At 40.9% G+C, this 21,230-nt stretch overlaps 1 protein-coding gene across 2 annotated transcripts in view; it reads left to right on the forward strand.

The window, feature by feature from the left end:
- The window catches only part of Abca12 (ATP binding cassette subfamily A member 12), a 168,986-nt gene that overhangs the window by 80,220 nt on the left and 67,536 nt on the right, over positions 1 to 21,230 (forward strand). For both annotated transcript variants that reach the window (XM_006972243.3, XM_076550169.1), the window contains 8 exons: positions 5,193 to 5,311; positions 6,269 to 6,375; positions 13,250 to 13,506; positions 13,608 to 13,720; positions 15,189 to 15,310; positions 17,540 to 17,713; positions 20,110 to 20,274; positions 20,595 to 20,805. In XM_006972243.3, the coding sequence (XP_006972305.1) occupies positions 5,193 to 5,311; positions 6,269 to 6,375; positions 13,250 to 13,506; positions 13,608 to 13,720; positions 15,189 to 15,310; positions 17,540 to 17,713; positions 20,110 to 20,274; positions 20,595 to 20,805 (1,268 nt within the window). The remainder of the gene's footprint in view (positions 1 to 5,192; positions 5,312 to 6,268; positions 6,376 to 13,249; positions 13,507 to 13,607; positions 13,721 to 15,188; positions 15,311 to 17,539; positions 17,714 to 20,109; positions 20,275 to 20,594; positions 20,806 to 21,230) is intronic.

The raw sequence follows: 21,230 nt of genomic DNA on the forward strand, positions 1-21,230 counted from the left end.
CAGTTCCTGTCACAGAATACCATGGACAGGGCACCTTATCAATGATGGAAGCTTATTCTTCACATTTCTGTGTGAGCCCAGCATCATGGTGGGAGCAGAGTTGGTGTCTGAGGAAGCATGCCTCCCAGATCATGAAGGACACCTTTTCAAGACTGCTTTTATAGGTCACTAATCTCATTCTCAAGAGCACTGCCCTCAAAGACCACACCTTCTAAGCTCACCATCACCCTGGTAACTAGAATGTCAACATATAAAATTCGATATATTCAGACCCTAGCAACATCCAGATTTTTTAACATTGCTAATTCTTTAGAGTTTTAAAGAGTCAAGATATTTTAAAGCTTAATCAAGATAATGCAAAATTTGTCTGCTTTCCGGGATGTTCACATAAGAAAAACAAATTACAAATCATTTAATTTTGAACTTCTCCAGGAACTAACAGTGGACACCATGGTGTCTAAAGATCGAAAACGTGAGCAGAATTTGAAGGAACTCATAATTAGGATTGTAGCTAGAGTTTTCCTGCCTGGCCCACAGTCAGGACAAATCTTTGTCACCCGCCAGTCCCACAGCAGCTCAGACCCAATTAAGTAAGCACAGAGACTTATATTGCTTACAAACTGTATGGCCATGGCAGGCTTCTTGCTAACTGTTCTTATAGCTTAACTTAATCCATTTCCATAAATCTATACCTTGCCACGTGGCTCATGGCTTACTGGCATCTTTTCATGCTGCTTGTCAGGGTGACTCCTGCCTTCCTGTTCTTTTATTTCTCCTCTCTGTTAGACCCACCTATACTTCCTGCCTAGCCACTGGCCAATCAGGTTTTATTTATTGACCAATCAGAGCAATTTGACATACAGACCATTCCCCAGCACAGCCAAGTGCAGACCATCTCAGACACCTGCACTCAGGCTTGTGGTCCTAATCATCCTCTATGCAGACCTGCTGGGTAAAGCCATGAGGAACCTGAGAATGGGCTCCCACAGGACATACAGATCATCCCACAGCACAGGATAGGGAATGCAAGTCGTTTTCTGTAGTATCAGGCTTAGGTATAGCTCAGGGTCAATTTAGAAACTAGTTGGTTTTGTAGGTAAAGGCTGCTTTAGCTTGATAAATCATGCTGTTGCAGTTCTCAGGATTTAGTCACACCAAAAACATCTTTGTACTACGTGGAAATTTGCACAGGTAAAAATCTATGAGGAAAAAGACAAGGATAGGCTGCTCGATGGTCCTAAAACACAGTTAGGGGAGAGCTATGAAGTTCCAAGAGTGTTGTTGCACAGTAAAGTGCCTAGATGTAGCAGTGATGTGCAGCACATTTCAAAAAGCGAAGGAGGGACTGGAGAGATGGCTCAACAGTGAAGAACACTGGGTGCTCTTTCAGAGGACCCGGGTTCCATTTCCAGCACCCACATGGCAACTCACAGCCACCTCTACCACCAATCGTAGGGAATTCAATGTCCTCTTCTGGCTGCTGCAAGAACTGTACGCATGTGGTGTACAGGCATACATGCAAGCAAAACACCCATGCACATAAAATAAAATTTTTTAAAAATGAAACAGGTCTTACTATGTACCCTTGGCTGATTTGTAGCTTGCTATTTAGACCTGGCTGGCCTTGAACTCACAGAGATTGGCCTGTCTCTATCTCCAGAGTGCTGGGATTAAAGGTATGCACTATCACATCCAGCATAAATAAAATAAAATATTTTTAAAAGCTAAAAGAAAGGATCTTATAATTCTTTTGCCACGAAGAAATAATAAATGATGGGAAGACAGGTATACTTAAAATCATTAGATATCATATAATGTGTACATATTGAAACACTACATTGTATCTCATAAATGTGCATACTTTTGTTTTTACATCCCACTTAAAACAAACTAAATTAGCAACAAAAGAATACTTATTTTAGCCGGGCAGTGGTGGCGCACGCCTTTAATCCCAGCATTCGGGAGGCAGAGCCAGGTGGATCTCTGTGAGTTCGAGGCCAGCCTGGGCTACCAAGTGAGTCCCAGGAAAGGCGCAAAGCTACACAGAGAAACCCTGTCTCGAAAAACCAAAAAAAAAAAAAAAAAAAGAATACTTATTTTAATCATTTTTCCCCTAAGATAGAGTTTAATGGAAAGGTCTCTAACCAAAAGTAAATTCTGGGCAAAGCCCACTTCCTGTTTCCTCTGCCATTACTTCCCTCCTCCAACCCAGGTGCTTCTCTCACAGAATTCCTGGGCATGCCCACTTCAGCTGAGTTGTCATGTTTTAGATAGCTAGGCCTTTGACATCCTTCCTAGACAGCCATCACACATAATAGTTTTTCTTTTCACCAAAACCCTTTTAATTGACACTGTAGATGATTTGCTGATGCTAGGTATCCCTACCAGAGCCTCCAGACTTGCACAGCATTGACAATACTCAGCACTCTGTCTTGCAAATTCCTCAGCAATTGCTGTCAGTTTCCTAGCAGGAATTCAATACCGGTAAGATGGTCTTTGTCATGATTGATGAAATCAAGGCGTTTCTTTGACCTTTCCATTTCCATTTTAAAATAATTGCACCAAATGCAATGGTGCCACAAGATAATAAGGCTTTGGGTTTGGCTCTTTCTAATAACAGCTACTCAGTATTACTCTTCTCTTACACTTCTCTATCATTCTTTGTGTTCTAATGTCCTTTTCGATTTATGTGCATGTGCACGCCTGTGCATGTGTGCACACGCATGTGTGTGTGCCCATAGCCTACCTTTTGTGGTAAACACTTTAGTGAAAAAGACAGGATTTTGTATAAAGGATCTTAAATTGCTGATTTAAAAGAATCACAAGGTATTTATGACAAAACAGTGGCTTGTGTATATAGTCTAAATTTGTGAATATAGCAAGTTCATTAAAGCAAATGTAAGGGAGGGGCTTATATGATACTTCTGGTTCCCTTCAAATCCAACGGAGAGTTAGGCCAACACTTTGCCCCTGAACACTGCTGCCTGGGGAAACTGGCTCTCAGTGTTGCACCTCCAGCAGTGGAAAACACAGAGAGGGAAAGTTCAAAAAGGTGAGAACCGTGAGAACCTTCCTACAGGAATCAGTCCATGTGAAGGTGTCCAGAGACGCCTCATCGGCAGACAGGTTGAATGGCTAGCATCTCTGCAGCTCCCTATATCTCTTTTACAGATGAGTGTATCTACTCAATGATGCACAAAAATGGAAATGTTCGGTATTCTGTGATGTAGATATTGTCGGTGTAAGCAAAGGGTGGAGCAGAAAATTAAATGGATCATTCCTTCAGGGTGTGCACAAGAGACACATTTATCTTGAAATCTGTACTTGCTACTACAAAGAAATGGAATAAATGGATTATTCACCACCACCACCATCACCACCAAATAATGGATGCCTGTATTTACTTATACTTCCATAAATTGTTTGTCTCTTGCTTGGGATTTTGTGTCTCTAAATCTTGTCTTTATCCTTGGAATCTTCTAACACAACTTCCCATTTCCATTAATGCTACCATACATTCCAAAACAATGGCTGCCATATATATTCCAAAGCAATGCTTCAGGGTCCTTTCCTTTCTTCTCCCAGCCTCTCTGTCTCTTTCCTTACTTCCTTCCATTCTTATTTCTTTCTTTCTACATTGATCTTATGACCTTGACTGGCTCATACTGTGGGTTGAGTGACAGAACATTAAACTTACCTGCACAGAGGCATGACTTGGTTGGTATTCTATGGATAACCTGTACAATGAAGTTAGTATTGTTGGCCGTTGTTAGATTCCTGGTGGGTTATTATTAGTTATAAGGTGGTTTGATTTGAAAAAAATCTACCGAATAGATGGTTCCTTTTATTTAAGCCATACAAGTTAGTCTAAGCCTATATTCTCCTGCCCTTTATTTGTGAATTGATAAATGGCATTGATTACCTCCAAGGAGGCTTTGATAAATGATGAACCAAGCTGTCTAAAGCTTAAAGATCTAAGGCACCCAAAAGGGGCATTTTCTACAGTCTCTTGTCAAGGAAATGCCTAAACAAGAGCTTTTAGAATGAGTGCTATAAAACAAGAATTTGTGATTTAGCAGAATGACCCTGTGGGTAGAGGCATTTGTTATACAACCAGGTGACCTGAGTCCCATCCTGGGACCTAGATGGTGGAAAGGAAGAACCAATTCCAGAAAATGTTCTATCTATGTCCACCCATGTTCTGTGGACTATGTACCTCTTATTCCCCCACAATAAGTAAATGAATTTTTAAAAAGCCTGGACAAGTAGCTGAGCGGAAGAGCCCTTGCCTGGCATGCTGGATTCAATCTCCATCACCAGAAAAAAAATTAAAAAGAAAAAGAAACTGTTTAAGACATGAATTATAATTAAGTAATAGTCAGCCATATGACCAATAAAGTGTTCTCCTGCCACCATGTTGGAGACTTTTCCTAGTGTTGGTTTATTTCTTTTTAATATTCCTTGAGGATCCAGGGTTGTTAGCCCACAATTCAAACATCCAGAGGTTTCTTTAATATTAGTGCACTTTCCTAACCAGCTGTGTTAGGAGAAGTCTCACCCACTAGCATTTGATACAATGCAAATGAACGTGCCACAGGACTTGTTACTGGTAACTTTGCCTGTTGTTCATTGTAATTCAAAGCATGTGTCTTCGAAACAGGTCTCAGCGTCGATCCTTTCTTTGTGACTTAAAATGTAGCAGTAATGGAAGAAGCAGCAAAATAGAGATGCAGCCTTATGGCTGAGATGGCTGGGCAGGGAGTAGACACACACACACACACACACACACACACACACACACATATACATACATACACACACATATACATACACACACATACATACACAAACACATATACATACACACACAGACACACACACATATACATACACACACACAGACACACACACACACATATACATACACACACACATACACACACAGACACACACACAGACACACACATATACATACACACACACACATACACACACAGACACACACACACACACACACACACACACACACACACACACACACACACAGGAGCATGCACTCAGAAGTGTGCCTCCTTTATACAGCACGTTTTGGTGAAAAAGGAGACCCAGTTTCACAGGGGTTTCAGTACTCCAGCCAACAAATCACAGTTTAAATGATTTTCTTTAGTCACATATTCTCTTCTAATTTACAGGCTCCTGATCCTGGAAAATTTTGAAGACGCCATCTTGAACATATCATCAAATAGTCCGTATTCTCCTTACCTGGCATGTATAAGAAATATGACTGATGACTTGGCCCGGGGGTCCCCAGGTGATACTCTCAACTCTGCTTACTTCTGTTCTGAAGGGTTAAGACAAGAGCTTATCAAAGGACGAGTTCTTAAAACCCTTCTCTCATATTTATACTCCAGCTTTAGTTAGGTAATTTAATATTAAAATAGAAGTTCTAATGTCATTATGCTATCCTCTTGCTGCGACTTGAACCCTGTGGTCACCTGAGCAGATTTTAGTAGAATGGTTTCAGACTAGACAATGTGATGAAGGTAACCTGGATGAATGTCCCGAGATTCCAGAGTCATTAGGAGCCCATCCAACCCTTCACGATATTTTCTGTGTCCTTAGTGCCCCTAAGTTGTTGGAAGGGTTCCAAAGTTCTCACATACTACATGAACAAAGGCCTCCATGTGCAGACTATTCCCTGCCTTCACACATTTAATTCTCATTTTTTTTAAACCCATGTCAGCAACCATAAAGACTACAGTCAACCCAAATGGTTCTCACTATTCTCTTACACGTTATTTTTTCCTAACCCAAGTAGTTTATGAAACACAGTATCAAGCAAACATTACAACATATATCTAAGACTGGAGTTTTTTCCCAGATATTAGTCAATTATGGTTGAAAGTATATACTTGGATGCAGTGATTATACAATCTATTTCTCCTCCGTGTATTCCTACCTAGTGTGCCCAAGAGTCAGAAATAAAAACATTATTTAATTCACAAAGAGCCAAAGCTGTGCACTACCTTTACTAGAAACATTTTTTATCTCTAAGCAGCACATCTGTGAATATTTTAAAAATAATGAACTCTATAGTCCGCATGGTTCAAGGAAAGGTTAATTTTCACTCATTTTATATTTATATTGAGCTACAGTATTATCCTAGAAAAATTCTTTACTGGTAAGTCAGGATAAAGGTCTCTTGCAGATGCGCTCCCCAAGTCACCTTGGGGTTCTCACAAAGTAATTCTTCCTCCTTCCCCTGCAGATAATCTAAGACTTCTCCAGTCCACGATTCGCTTCAGAAAATCTTTTCTCCAAAATGGCTCCTATGAGGATGACGTCCCTCCATTTCCTGAAGTCCTGAAGTCCAAGGTAAGCCATGGAAGGGAATAATAAATAAACGACGCGTTAGGAAGATTCGGTTAAAATATCTGATGACTGCAGACAAGCTTGTTTCACCTTCAGCTCCTCTTGGGTCCAACAGTGACAGAGTTGCTCGGCTTTATGTAATGGGTCTCTGTGTCACCTCAGCATCCGGTGGATCCATAAGAGCCCAGTCACGGTGCTCATAAGCATCCACGAACACGTCATAACAGGGTTATCTTATTAAGCTTCGTAATTTGGGAGTTTGTTGTATCGTTTTTTATTTTGCCCCACAGTTAGCTTTTAAATCTACAGAAGTAGATTTTAAAAGCTGTATCCCGACTTCCTGGCGCACAAAAGCCTCAAAAGTTAACGTATCTGTTTTTCTTGTCATCAGGTTAGAAACTAAGTCATATTAAAATCAGTGACCCTGAAGAGGGAAACGGGAATGAAAATGTAGAGATCTCTTAAGCCTGAGCCAGCAGCTAATGCTCCTTTGTCTAGTCACACACAGTGTGCAGATTATCACAAAATTCATTTCTAAAGCAACTCTATTGAGTTTTGAAAACAGTTTTCCTGGTAAGAACTACAGTTTAATTGGATTTATGTAGCCTGGGATAAAGTTAAATTAGAAGTGGTTTATTTAGGGCAAGCAAGTGATTTGCTGTGCGGTAAACAAGCTGTAATTAAGCAGGCATGCAAAACATTATGTCCAAGTATATTACAGATAAATGTGCTCATTAGACTACCTACCTTTTAGCCCCAGCATCCTACATGAATCAAATTTTGTAATGTACTTAATTTAGCATTATCTTAATTTATGCAAATGAGAAAGAAGTCATACATTCAGAGAGCGCTTATCTATCTTTCAAGAATCAGTGTAAACGTCACTCCTGCGACATTAGATTATCACCTTTGCCCTGTTTTCCAGACATCTGTGCCTCTTTCCTTTATTGTATATAACTCCGATATCATCCTCACTGATAAGTCAGGATAAAAGTCTCTTTCCGATGTGCTCAACAAGCAACCTCGTGATTCACACAAAGTCATTCTTCCTCCCCCTTCCGTAGACAATGCAAGACTTCTGCAGTCCATGATTCACTTTCGAAAAATCTTTTGTTCTGTTTCTTTGAACTGGCTCCTGTGAGGACAACTTCCTCTTTTATTTGTAAGACATAATCTCTATCCCAAAATTCTTATAATCTAGCCAGCCGAGGAGGCAGGAAGGCAGAGTCACAATTGTGGCATGGTGAGATAAGTGATGTGGTATGCAGACGGACGGGGTTCTGTGTCTAAGGATGGGCTATCTACCTCTGATTACGGGGTTCAGAGGTGGAAGGAAGAAACTTGGCCAGGAATATAATACTTATTCTGTGTCTTGAAAGTCGTGTAGGCGTAGGTCACATTCATACATTCCAGACACAGAAACTTGGGTTGATAAGAGGTCAGAGGCATGAGCCTCAAAGACAGGCACAGGTTCCCTGAAGTCATGGGAAGGTGAAGGTAACTATGGGAAAGGAAGGGAAGGTGCTGTGGAGGGTGGCCATGCCTAGGTCCTAAAGACTGCTCTGTTAGTAAAGGAATTTGAGTTTGGTCTTGAATGCATCAAATATGAAGAGGGCAAATTTTTCATTTTTGAAAGAGATTAGATTGAAAGAAAGTTAAGTGGGCCATGTCTGAAATAATCTAAACAAAAACCCCCTAATACATAAATAATAATACAAAATAAATAAATAAATAAATAAATAAATAAATAAATAAATAAATAAATAAATAAATGCAAGCACTGCCTGTTTGGAATCAGTGCAGAGAACAAGACGGGAGAGAGTTTCAAGTCCAAGTTCGGGAGGTCAAAATGAGGTAAGGCACAGGGAAGCAGGAGCTCTTGGGGCTGAGACGCTGGCCTTTGGATCTCGTTACTTAGAATTACAGTCTACTGAATGTATGTGATATCGCTTCACTAGAAACTCTGACAAAAGCAGGACTTCTTCATCTCCCAAACCACACATCTCTAAAACTAAGGGTTTGACTTCCGAGTGTATAAATGAGAATATTAAGGTAGAATGCCAATAATAGTCCTGTGTTTTCTGAACTGCTACTCAGCACACGTCCGTGAAAGAATGAGGCAGGGCTTCTATAGTTTTATAAGTAGGGAGGCTGCCATTACTTCCTGCTGTCCCCAATGTGGCATGCATGTGCAGTCCATAGGCCTCAAATTCACAGCTTTCCTTTCAGCAGGGCAAACCCTCCAAAACATCAAATGTTTGCCCAGTAATGATATTTCCTTCTGTTTTCCAGCATTCTGCACTAGCCTACACATGATGTTCTTTCCTCTCTTCATTGTCTGTTCTCTCTCTCTCTCTCTCTCTCTCTCTCTCTCTCTCTCTCTCTCTCTCTCTCTCCCTCCCTCCCTCCCTCCCTCCCTCCCTCCCTCCCTCCCTCCCTCCCTCCTTCTCTCTCTCTGTCTCTCTCTCTCTGTCTCTCTCCCTTTCAGTCTTTTTGGTGGAAAGATGAACTTCCTATGCACAAAATAAAGTTTCTTATACTGGGCAGGAACGCAGATAATAACGCTATTCAATTTTGAAAACAGACCTCTCCTCCACTTCTATTTACCATCCAAGGGCTCCTGGGTGTTGTGGATTTATCACTTAATGTCCATGGTATTATAGAATCTTCATGATCATATTAATGAAAATCCTCATTCAGATGCATTTGGGAGTTATTGGGCAACAGGGAAGCCCATCGTAGCTGGAAATGGAGTTGGTTATGGATCATTGTCCAATTACAGGCCTGAACCTCTGCCTGAGATGAAGGAAACAGAGCCTTTACCTGGGCTTTGGAAAACCAGTGTTCTAAAGTTAGTGTATACTTTGTCTAAGACAGCATCTCACCGTATAGCCCTGGATGGTATGAACTTACTGTGTAACCCATACTGGACTTAAACTCATAATCCTCCTGTCTCTGCTTCCTGAGTGCTGGGATTACAGGTGTTCAGACCGCATCTGGTTTTACTAACAAATACTGTGTGTATGTGTATGCTTATGTGTGTGTGAATTGCAGACATAGGAGTTTCTGTCTTCATGCACTGATGTGCACCCATGCTGAAGACAAACAGAACTTCTGGTGTCTTCCTCTATTGTTCCCCACCTTGCTGCTTTTCATCAGGGTCTCTCACTGATCGGGGAAACAAGTTCTTGGGATCTCCTCTTCCAGTGCTGGAGCTGCAGGCATGAGTAGCCAGGGAATGGTATGGCTTCAATCTCAGATCCTAATGCTTGCAGACCAAGCAATCTTACGCTCTGAGCCATCTTCATAGCACCACTAACAAATCCTTTAAAAGAGAATTATAATCACTGGGTTTATGTTTATCGTTAACACTCTGTTGTAGAATATTATTTTGAGATGTTACATTTGTTTATGCTTTGGAACATTTGTTTAATGATCCAAAGATGTGTTACCTTTTTTTTTTTTAATGTTGCATTTGTTTAACTGTGAAGCTGTGTTACTGTGTCTGCCTAAAACACCTGATTGGTCTAATATAGAGCCGAATGGCCAATAGCAGGGCAGGAGAAAGGATAGGCAGGGCTGGCAGGCAGAGAGAATAAAATAGCAGGAGCAATCTGGGAGGAGCGTTTGAGGAGCGAGAAAAGAAGGGGCCAGGCACCCAGCTACATAGCAAGCCATGGAGTAAGAATGAAAGTAAGATATACAGAAATAGAGAAAAATAAAAGCTCAGAGGCAAAAGGTAGATGGGTTAATTAGGGTTAAGGAAAGCTGGCTAGAAACAAGTCAAGCTAAATCTGGGCATTCATAAGAAAGAATAAGCCTTCTTGTGTTTATTTGGGAACCATGTGGTAGGCCCCCCAAAGAGTGAAACAGCAAAAACAAACAAACAAACAAACAAACAAAACCACAATGCTCAAAGCTTCTGAAAGGGCAATGCCTGTATTGCTCCTAGAATAAAGCAGTGAGTTATGACACTTGTGAAAATCTTGAGATTCCTCCCTTGGTCACTGTCTGCTTCTCAGTACCCCCCATATTAGTCACCCTGACTTACATTCTTATTTTAGGGAAGCAAACCAACTTCAGTAATGCAGCCAAGTGTCAGATACCTCTTTCTCTGCCCTTTATCTCATCCACCACGACTAGACTATATGGACTTGTACTGATTTTTTTGTCCGTGGATACTGACCTCGCAGCTACTGAACCATTCTCAGTGTCCATTCAGTAAGTCACTGAAGCTGGCTGACCCTCAAAACTCAGTTAAGAATGTATGGACCCAACGTTATTTATCCTTGTTCAAGAAGCCCTCAAAAAGAGGCCAAAGTGATGGTTCTTAATACAGTTCAATCCCCAGTGCCCACATGGCAGCTCACAACCCTCTATGACTCCAGTTCCGGGGTATTTGGAAATCTCTTCCGGCCTTTGAGGGCACCAGACCCACGTATGGTGCACAGACATGCATACATGCAAAACACCAATACACACAAATTAACTAATAAAATAAAATTCAGATTTTGAGAAGGCGCCAAAGGGCAGGCAGTGGTAGTGTGTAGACATCTGGATCCATCCATTAGAGGTTTAAACATATCTGGTATTTGGAGAAGCAAAGTCAGAAATAGCTTGTCAAACACGTAGTTACAGTGTGCAGAATGATCGGGTCTGGTCCAGAATGGAAAATTTCTCACAGCAATAAGGCCAGCAAGTAGACTTTGCATACACTATGAAGTCATGTCAGACTTTTCAAAGCCACGAGTCATTTGCATTACTCAATACTGTGGGAAATGAGTCAATGATACTCGTTCTTCAGGATGGTCAAGTGATTGGCTTCTGTGGCCTTCCTGTGCTTACTGTAAACCTCTTGCTAAAGACACATCAGCCTTTCTTCCTCAGTGATACATGAAGAGGAATGCTGACAAACCTATGCTCCTGTTGGGGAAGAGTTCATTTCTGTTAAAATATAACTTCTGACGGGAAACTAAGCTACAGCGAATAACACTGACGTTTGCTTCTCTGGACTTTTTTTTTTTTTCTTAAAACGAAAAGCTCTGGGGTAGCTTTCACACACAGCTGAACTGGAGTTCCCAGAGGCAAATTCTTTCCTCCCTCAGGATGTATTAATTGGGAACATATCCTGAGGAAACATAGCACATGGTGAATGAAGTTCAGGAACACACTGGAGAGCTCAGATCGTTGGAGTTCCGGCATCTATTATTCTTCTGGGTTTGGGAGTAGAAGTCCTTTTGAATATTTCCATAGGACAAAAGTGCTCAGTTTTTAAAAATAGATCAGAAGGCAGAAGACAATGTTAATAACAAGGCAGACACCTGAAAATCAGGTCTATTGCCATGAAGTTGCTAATGCATGCTACAGCTTGAAGACTTAAAAAAAAATGTTGATTAAATTTTAATTGTTAAAAGATACCATACCATAATATTTAGATCATAACCATTTTTTTAGCTGTAGGGTTCAGTTAGGTTAATTGCATTCACATTGTTCGGTAACCAGTCTCCAGGATCCCTTTCATCATGTAAAACTGAAACCTTTCCTATTAACGAACTCTCCCTTTCTCCCTCCCCCAAGCCTCTGCAAGTTCATAGTCCTTCTTTGACTTCCTGTGTTTAGGAACTGCATTCCTCCAGGTCACTCATAGATTGGAATTATATAGTCTTTGCAAGTGGCTGATTCCATTTAGCATAGTATCCTCAAGGTTCATTCATGTTGCAACAGCATATCCTTTCCTGTTTAAGGACACACACACACACACACACACACACACACACACACAGGTCAAGAAATTTTATACTTAATTTGCATTTTATATCTTGTGTAAGGGCAGAGAGAAGGCAGATTTGGCTTGAACCTTTTACTGTGAGTGCACGTGTGTGTGTGTGTGTGTGTGTGTGTGTGTGTGTGTGTGTGTGTGTGTGTATGTGTTTAGACATTGTTTCATTTTTATGTATATTCTGGTTATCCATTCATCCCTTGAGTTGTTCCTATTTCTTGACTATTATAAATAAGGTTTCTGTGCACATTGGTATATGAATACTCTATGTACTATTTCCCATTCCCCGAAGCATATACTCAGAAGTGGAACTGGGGCTCATATGCTTATTTTATTTTTGAGTTGTGAGGAAGTACAATACTGTGGTCCATACAAGCTGCACCACATCACACTCCTACCAACAATACACCTGGGTTCTAGTGCCGGAACACCCTCACCCGCGCTTGTTATTTTCTGGTTCTGGTTAGTTATATAGCCCAGTCGCCATGATGGATATGAGGAAGAAAGCCTTTGTAAAACGTTCCAGCCCAATCTGCCTTCTCTCTGCCCTTACACAAGATATAAAATCCAAATTAAATATAAAATTGGTTGACGTGATTGTGATTTAAACTGTATCTATAAAACTACATTCCTCTCTAAATTTTAAAGATTTATTTTGGTTTTATTTGTTTGTTTTGTGGGAAGGAGGGCACATACATGCTCGGGTGTGTGTATTTCACGCCTGCAAGAGCCAACAGAGGGTCTGATACCTTGGAGCAGGAGTTTGCCGGCCACCTGGCTTCTCACACCAGTCCTTGGTTATAAACTGCAGCCTTCAATACTGTGTAGCAAGCTCTCTAACCCCCCAGTCATTTCATTATCCCCCTTAACTTTTAAAACTACATTTGAAAAACCTGCAGATCTGTACCACTGAGAAAAACAAGCCTAGTGGGGTCTCAAGGTTTTTTACAGGATCCCTAGGAGAGAACAATACAAACGGCAAAAGGCATTGCTGCGTTATAAAGCTAAGCCCAAGGCCAGCTCACTAACGCACAGGCAGACACACATGCCGACGAAACATGACTCATCTACTCTCTCTTCTTTCCCCTTTCTGGGAAGCTGTCTCAGCTTCGAAACCTGACAGAACTTCTCTGTGAATCAGAGACTTTCAGCTGGATCGAGACCTCCTGCCAGCTCTCTGAGGCGAGCTTCAGCAGGCTGTGTGAAGACCACGCCTTTCATGTGCAGCTGATTGAAGCCGCTGAGCTGGGCGCTGATCTCATCACTGCCTTGCTGGACCACGACAACATCATCTCTGCAAAGCTGAGGGATTTGCTTACTGGAGATCCCAGCAAAATTAATCTAAATATGGACTGGTAAGTTTTCCTATCATCTTCTTTCTTGGTGCAATCCTGTCTCCAGAAAAAAAAAAAAAAAAGTGATGCCTACTTGAATTTATTCTTCTGTTTTGTCCCAGGCTCCTGGAACAGGCGTTACAAATGAATTACTTGGAAAATATCACACAGTTAATACCAACTGTAGAGGCCATGCTGCATGTCAACACCAGCGTGGATGCTTCTGAGCGACCAGGTGTTTCCCCGCCTGGATTCTAAAGGCTTATTAGGATGCATGTGCTTGTCACGCTGCAGTTTAAGAGAGGCTTTTTCCCAAAGTTCCCAACCAAACCTGCTCTTCTGTCCGCCCTGACCATGAGGAACCTGAGGCTTCCAAGTTCAGCTGCTTGTCTAAAGCAGACATAGCGAGTTAGCAGGGACTGAAACCCGGAACAATGTTAGAGCAAAAAGATTTCCAAAATTTAGCAAGTTAGACCATTTACCTGTTGTTTCTAGATTTGGTAAAGTGCATTAGAGAGTTTGCCTGTGTGAAGGAGGGTGAAACATGCTTCCTTCTATGAGAACAATCTGATAAAAAAAAAAAAAACCCAAACAACAACAACAAAACCTGAAAAGGAGGCACAGCTGTGTGCAGAAATCTCAATTGAGAACTCTCTATTGGTATTCTAAACATGATACACATTGCAATACATTTCTACTTTGCATAATACCTAAATACTGAAGAAAAAGAAATTCTGAATTTTAGACAACAGTCAGACACAAAATTGGAAGGACATTAATTCTAAAAATAAAGAAGGTGTGTTGTATGAGGGTCACTGAGTATAAAAAATCAAGGCTGGAGAGATGCTCAGAGGTTAAACATGTACAATGTTCTTCCAGAGGACCTGGGTTCAGTTTACAGCACCTACCTGACATCTCACAACCATTTATAACTTAATTCCCAGAGCATCTGACACTCTCTTAACTCTATGGTCACTACACTCACATGGCACACAGACACACATGCAGGCAAAATACCTATATATATATATATAAAATAAAAATAGGTCTAAAAAATAAAAACAAAACAAAACAAAGAATGTTTCCAGAGATTACAATCTTCTAAAAAACTAAAAATATTGTTTACCATGTCTTAATTGGCCCAAATTTGAAACAATTATAATTGCCATCCTAAAAGTGCTTGAAATTCCTCCACACATTCAATTTACAAGTAATGTATGATTGTAAAAACCATTATGAACTATTGTGTTCTGAGCAAAATTAAAAACAAATGTTTTATTGTCGATTTATCAAATCTATTCCCAATTTGACATATCATATGATCCTAGATTAAAAAGCATTTTGATTTGATGTGATGGTTTAAATCAAGTGGAGACATATTTATTTAGTGGATTGTGTGATCAAAGTCTATGAGGAAACCCTATTTTCCTTGGATCAACTTTGGGTTGCAGACACCGCAGGAAAATTTATAACCTAGAGCAATCTGTTAACTCAAGTGAATGGCGTCATAATCAGAACAAGTCTAAAGCAGACAGAGATAGATCTCGGCAAAGATGCAAAGCTTGCCCAACCTGGGAGACATCTGCTTCCGGCAAGGCATGTACTTTCAGTACATTGTAGTCTGGAAGTGATGTTACTGTACCCAAAAAAGAGCAGCATTACAACTGAGGTGTGAATTGTGCGTCTGTGTGTTTTCCTTGCAGGCCAATTAATAGAGATGTTTAAAAACGTTGAAGAGTTGAAAGAAGAGCTGAGGGCAATGGGAATGTCCAACACCAGTATCGACAAGCTGCTGGCCATTCCCATCCCGGACAACAGAGCTGAGGTAGGCGTTCGTGGTGGAGGATGTAAGGGCAGTTTGTAGAAGTTGATGTAGCACCTAGTAAAGTACTTATCAACAAGACACCGGGGAGTTGCACATGAATTGGATCAATTTTCCATGCAAATGGGAAAAGAAGTCTAAATCTTAAGTGACTTTTGAAGAGGTATTCTGCCCGTGTGTGTGTGTGTGTGTGTGTGTGTGTGTGTGTGTGTGTGTGTGTGATGTTGGAGATTGGATCTACCACTAAGCTACATTCCCAGCCTTAGAAGGGAAATTCTGAAGCAATGTCACTACGTTTCCCATTCATTGATTGCTATTTACCCTTTGCCTCACATTTTTTTGTTCCTCACTTTTCCTTTTCTCCTCAGAATGTTTTCTTAAACCAGCAGTAATTATATCTACTATTATAGTAACATTATCTGTTATCCTACAGTGATATGAAGGTCAAACTTCAATAACCAGGTTAGGGGGAAGCATGGAGACATTTATTCTTTATTGCAATAAAACTAAAACTGAATATTCACTTCCACTTTGTTAAAGTCCCAGGAAGAGACTTAACACATACAATAGATGTCAACAGTGGAATCACAGAAAAGTTCATGGCTATAGTAAACTTTTTTTTTTTTGATGTGAAAATGAATAATGTTATTTTCTTCTTAGCAGATAATACAGTTTTCCACTCACAATGCCTTGTCTTTCATCCTACTTCCAAGTCCATTGTCTGGAAGTGTCACAGAAACTCTCCAAAAGAGCTGCACAGCTTAAGGCCTCATGTGACAGAGGGTGTCATTTCTAAGCACAGCTCAGTTACTAACCACAGCTAGATAACGTTCATGGAAAGTTCCCTCTGACAGACATTAGAGTCGCTGCTGTCCTTCTGATTGGTTCCCTACCCAAAACTTATAGCTGCCTTGCCTTGGCTTTTCACCCTCCCCTGCTAGCAAGTCATCCCCACTCACCTGTGCCTTTTGATCTCGCCTTTCGATCATTTGATTCAGTTTTGTAATCGGGTGCTCGGCTTTGGAAGCCATTGTAGTGAGCGAAAGTATAAATGGAGGGCACACAGTCTGATCGCCACTTTTAAGGAAGGAGAAAATATTCTGCAGCTGACATTGTCATGGCTCTCCTCTTTGTTTCAGTCTGGTATTAATAGAGATGGCACCTTCTCATTGACATGCGATCCCCTCTCACACTTGAGTGCATGGGCGTTACTATCTAGGATCACAGAAGTCTGGGGTTCTGGGCTGCCATCCCTCCTCCTCCTCTTCCTCCTCTTTCTCCTCTTCATCCTCCTCTTTCTCCTCTTCCTCCTTCTCCTCCTCCTCCTCCTCCCCCTCTTTCTCCTCCTCCTCTTCTTCCTCCTCTTCTCCCTCCTCCTCCTCCTCCTCTTCCTTCTCCTCTTGCTCTTCATCTCCTCTTTGCCCTATAGCTTCATGGAGTGATAGAGTATGTGATGTAAGCCTATCACTTTCAGTGATCATCAAAATGAATGTAACTCGAATTAAGGAAGGGTAAATGTTTAAAATAAAGTCATCACCTCCCTGCCCAGACTGACTCCCAACCTTCTCTACTGTTACTTTGTACCCGATTGTTAAAGAAAAATTCTGTTTTCTTCATGAATTCCTAGTTGCCTCTCTTCCCCATCACACTTCTTTGCCTTCCCAGTGAGCTCTAGGTTCTCTGTAGTTTTATTAAGAGTAATTGGTGCCTTATGCTACTGGGGAGATGAATGAGTGATAAAGCACTTGTGGCGTGAAGTTGAGGACTGGAATTCAAATCCCCAGAACCACCTAAATGTATGTATGTGTCCTGCCTATAATTCCAGCATCAGAAGGTGGAGAGTCTCAAATCACGCTGGGTAGCAAGAATAGCCGAAACTATCAATGAGGTTTTGATTGAGAGACCTTGCCTTATCGAATAAGGTGGAAGAGGGGTGGAGGATGATTTCTGACATTCTTGGGCCCCTACACACATGGGCACCCATGTGCAACACTTGCTCTCATATGTGTGTGCCCACATACAAAGACACATATGACAGGCATGCATCCCACACATAAACATGAAAATGGATAAGGGGGAAATATTGTGATTGACACTTTAAAAGAGTTATTTCATTCTTGGGGACATATTGTCATATTTTAAAACATAGAGCAAACAAAAAACTGCCTTAAGGTTAACAGAAGACACTCAAATGGTTCACAGCTAAAATAGTTTTCTTCTTCTGACTCACAGATAATTTCTCGTGTATTCTGGTTGCATTCATGTGATGCAAATGTCACCAACCCCAAACTGGAAGATGCCATGAAGGAATTCTGCAAGCTGCCGCTTCCAGAGAGATCACACCAGTCCTACCTCATCGGACTCACCCTTCTGCACTATTTAGACATCTACAATTTCACATACAAGGCAAGTCGCCATGGGGGAATATGTTTCCATGTCAGTTTAGTGTAAAAATAATTGTTCACACATGCTTTCCAATACCACGGGGGAGAAGACTCATCTATACAGCTGCCGGAATTATCACAATATTTTAGAACCAACTAGGATGAGGAAACTAGTGCCCCAGATTTATTAATTCTTAGTTTTTGTAGCTAAGAACAGAGACAAAAATTAATATATTGGCACCATAATATAAAATATAAACTCTATTATAATGTCTTATAGTGAATAAGCATTAGTTTAGGGCAATGAAAAATCAAGATTAGGGGCTGGAGAGATGGTTCAGTGGTTAAGAACACTGGCTGCTCTTTCAGAGGACCTGGGTTCAATTCCCACCACTTACATGGCAGCTCATGTAATTCCAATCCTAGGGGATCTGATGGCTTCTGCAGGCAGTGCACACTGGCGCATAGACATACATGCAGACAAGACACCTATATACGTGAAAAATTAAATTAAATAAATAAAGATTAAAAGAAAAAATTCTTAAAAAAATTTTAAGAAACATTGTAAAAAACTTGCAAATTAAACACACACACACACACACACACACACACACACACACACACACTGACAGGAGTTTTTAAATGTAAAAATATGTAGGATTCTTTGGGGGTGTTTTCAAAATGAATGTTTGCATTCCTTTTGTCAATTTAGTAAGAAATAGCCATTATTTATGATCATTGTTGGCATGGAGCAAAGTGACCGAAACTCCAGTGCAAGAGGCAGATGCTCTAAGAGTTCATGTAATACATAACTGACAGAAAAGTACAATCTGGAAAATGAAACACATTTGCCCAACAAAGTCTGCATCTGGGTCAAAATTATGTGTATATTCTTAAGAGCAGAGAAAATTTATTTTTCCCCCCTCAAAATTAGAAAATCCAGAGGCTGAGGGGATAAAAAATGTTTTTAGGGTTAGTTACAGTTAACCCTATTCTGAGTCCTTTTATCACCTCACCCTTGTCTCTGATACAGCGCCCCCAAAGACTCTCACAGCCCATCCCAACACCCCTTAAGCAGCAAAGTATCCCTTTGAGAACATGTCACATTATGCCACTATCTTCCAGTGGTTTCCAATTTTTTTTTCTAGGAAAACCCCAATCCTATACCAGGGCCTCATGATCTGCACAAGAGCCCCATCTGGAATCATGATCTATTTAGCTGTCCTTTGGGTACCATGTAGTAGTGTGGGATCGCCCCAAGGTCACAGGATCTGAAGAACTGGCTGTTTGCCCTGACCATTCACCTGTGCCCCCCCACAACTTTCCTGTCCATCTGTTTTGAGTTATGCTCCAAGCATTGTACATATTTTATTTAATTTTTGCCCTTCAACTTATTAATGTTTTTAATTTACAAATTAATCCATTTGTTAATTTTCTGTTTCCAGTATGTAGATTTCCATTAGAGCTTCTTTGCTGACTGAAACATTTAGGCTACCAAGAGCACTGCCTGGCACATATACACCATCATTGCTGAGATCTTAGCAGAGAGACATGTGCATGCAGCCAGCCCTACAGCTGAATTGTGTGTGTGTCATGGTGACCTTTATGGCCTGGGACACCCCAAAGAGCTTTTCGCCCTCAGAAACCTCACACATCTTTTCTTTTCTGCCTAGGACCTCCTTATTCTTTTTATTCTTATATTGCTTAGTTAATCCAGTTTTACACTTATTTATTAGTATATGTGTCGTTAGGAATACTGTCTGCTTTTAGAGTAATGGTTTGCACATGCACAAGGCACTGTACAATAGACATTTACCTTTCCGACTTTGAAAATGGCTTATTTGGGAGGCTAGAAAGATGGCTAAGCAATTAAGACCACGTTCTACTCTCCTACAGGGTAACATTTCTATCCTTCTTCCAAGAGATTGTGTGTCCTCTTGCAGTTTGTGAAGTCTCAAATTATGCCTTTGCCTTTTGTATCAATTGAATCAATTACACCCTATCTGGTCTGTATATCTGGCTTCTTTCACTTAGTGCAGTAGTTTCAATTTTTGTTCATGTATCAGCATTTCTTATTTTGTATGTATCAGCATTTCTTTTTGTGTGTGTCCATATTATATATTCTGTTAATGTATGTAGGTGGATTATCATCCTCTCTCCTTTTGCTGTTGTAAGCAAAACCCCTATAAATGTTCACGGTCCAGCCTTTATGTGGATTACCTTTGCTTGGGTGACTGTCTAGGAATGGAATGGCTGGTATGCTAAATCTCCATCTAATTGTTCTGTAGACTTTCAGAAACATTTTACAAAGAGGCCGTTCTGTTCTCTAATCTTACCAACCATCCACAAGATTCTAGTTCCTCCACGAGATTCTAGTGCCTCCACATAAATCATTCATTTTCATTCTCTTTCCATTAGGTGTTTTTCCCAAGGAAAGATCAAAAGCCAGTGGAAAGGATGATGGAGCTTTTCATAAAGCTGAAAAGGATCCTCAATCAGTTGGCTTCCGGCGCACATCCCCTGCTGGACAAAATGAGATCCCTGAAACAAATGCATCTGCCCAAGAGTGTTCCATTAACACAGGTAGAAGAGTCACTCCATAATGGTCTTCCTGAGAAATTCTCCCTGTCATGCTGACTTTTATTTAAGATTGGTACAATAAATTCAGCTACCAATCTCACACCTGGAAGACAGAAGGAACTCGCCGGAAGAAAACTCCCACTTTAGCCGTGTTTGGTGCTTAAAAGCCAGCGCGGTTTATCATTCAGTATTTAGGTTTGCCATTCACGCGTTAGAGACATTATGGAAACTCTGTGTCTTCGCACTTCTTCTTTCTATGTTGTGTTCTAGAGCACATGCAGTAGCTCACCTAACATTAGTAACTCTTGGACGTTGTCGCGCAGGCTATGTACAGAGGCACCCGAATGAACACGCCCGCGGGATCCTTCAGCACCATCTCCCAAGCTCTCTGTTCTCAAGGGATCACCACGGAGTATTTAACCTCCATGCTGCCTTCTTCCCAGAAGCCGAAAGGCAACCACACCAAGGATTTTCTAACTTATAAGTTAACCAAAGAAGAGATTGCTGCAAAATATGGAATTCCCTTAAGCGCTAGTGAGTGTACCTTACGATATGCATGGTCATTATTCTCTTTTTTTTTTTTTTTTTTTTGATTTTTTCGAGACAGTGTTTCTCTGTGTAGCTTTGCGCCTTTCCTGGGACTCACTTGGTAGCCCAGGCTGGCCTCGAACTCAAAGAGATCCGCCTGCCTCTGCCTCCCGAGTGCTGGGATTAAAGACGTGCGCCACTGCCACCTGGCAACATGGTCATTATTCTTAATGACAAGAGCATTGAGTATTCCGTCACCGCTTTTCGTGGCAAATGAAATATTAATTTTATCTCAGAATTAAAAATAGAAAACACTTATGCAGCACTCGCTGCATGTCCTGCCTTTTAACTTTATGCCAGCATCACATCACAGCAGCCTCATGAAGTCATGTCTACCCTGTTGCATGTTAATGAGGGGAAGCAAGGCACAA

Source organism: Peromyscus maniculatus, chromosome 13 (genome assembly GCF_049852395.1).
Source record: "Peromyscus maniculatus bairdii isolate BWxNUB_F1_BW_parent chromosome 13, HU_Pman_BW_mat_3.1, whole genome shotgun sequence".
In the NCBI taxonomy this organism is placed as follows: Eukaryota; Metazoa; Chordata; class Mammalia; order Rodentia; family Cricetidae; genus Peromyscus; species Peromyscus maniculatus.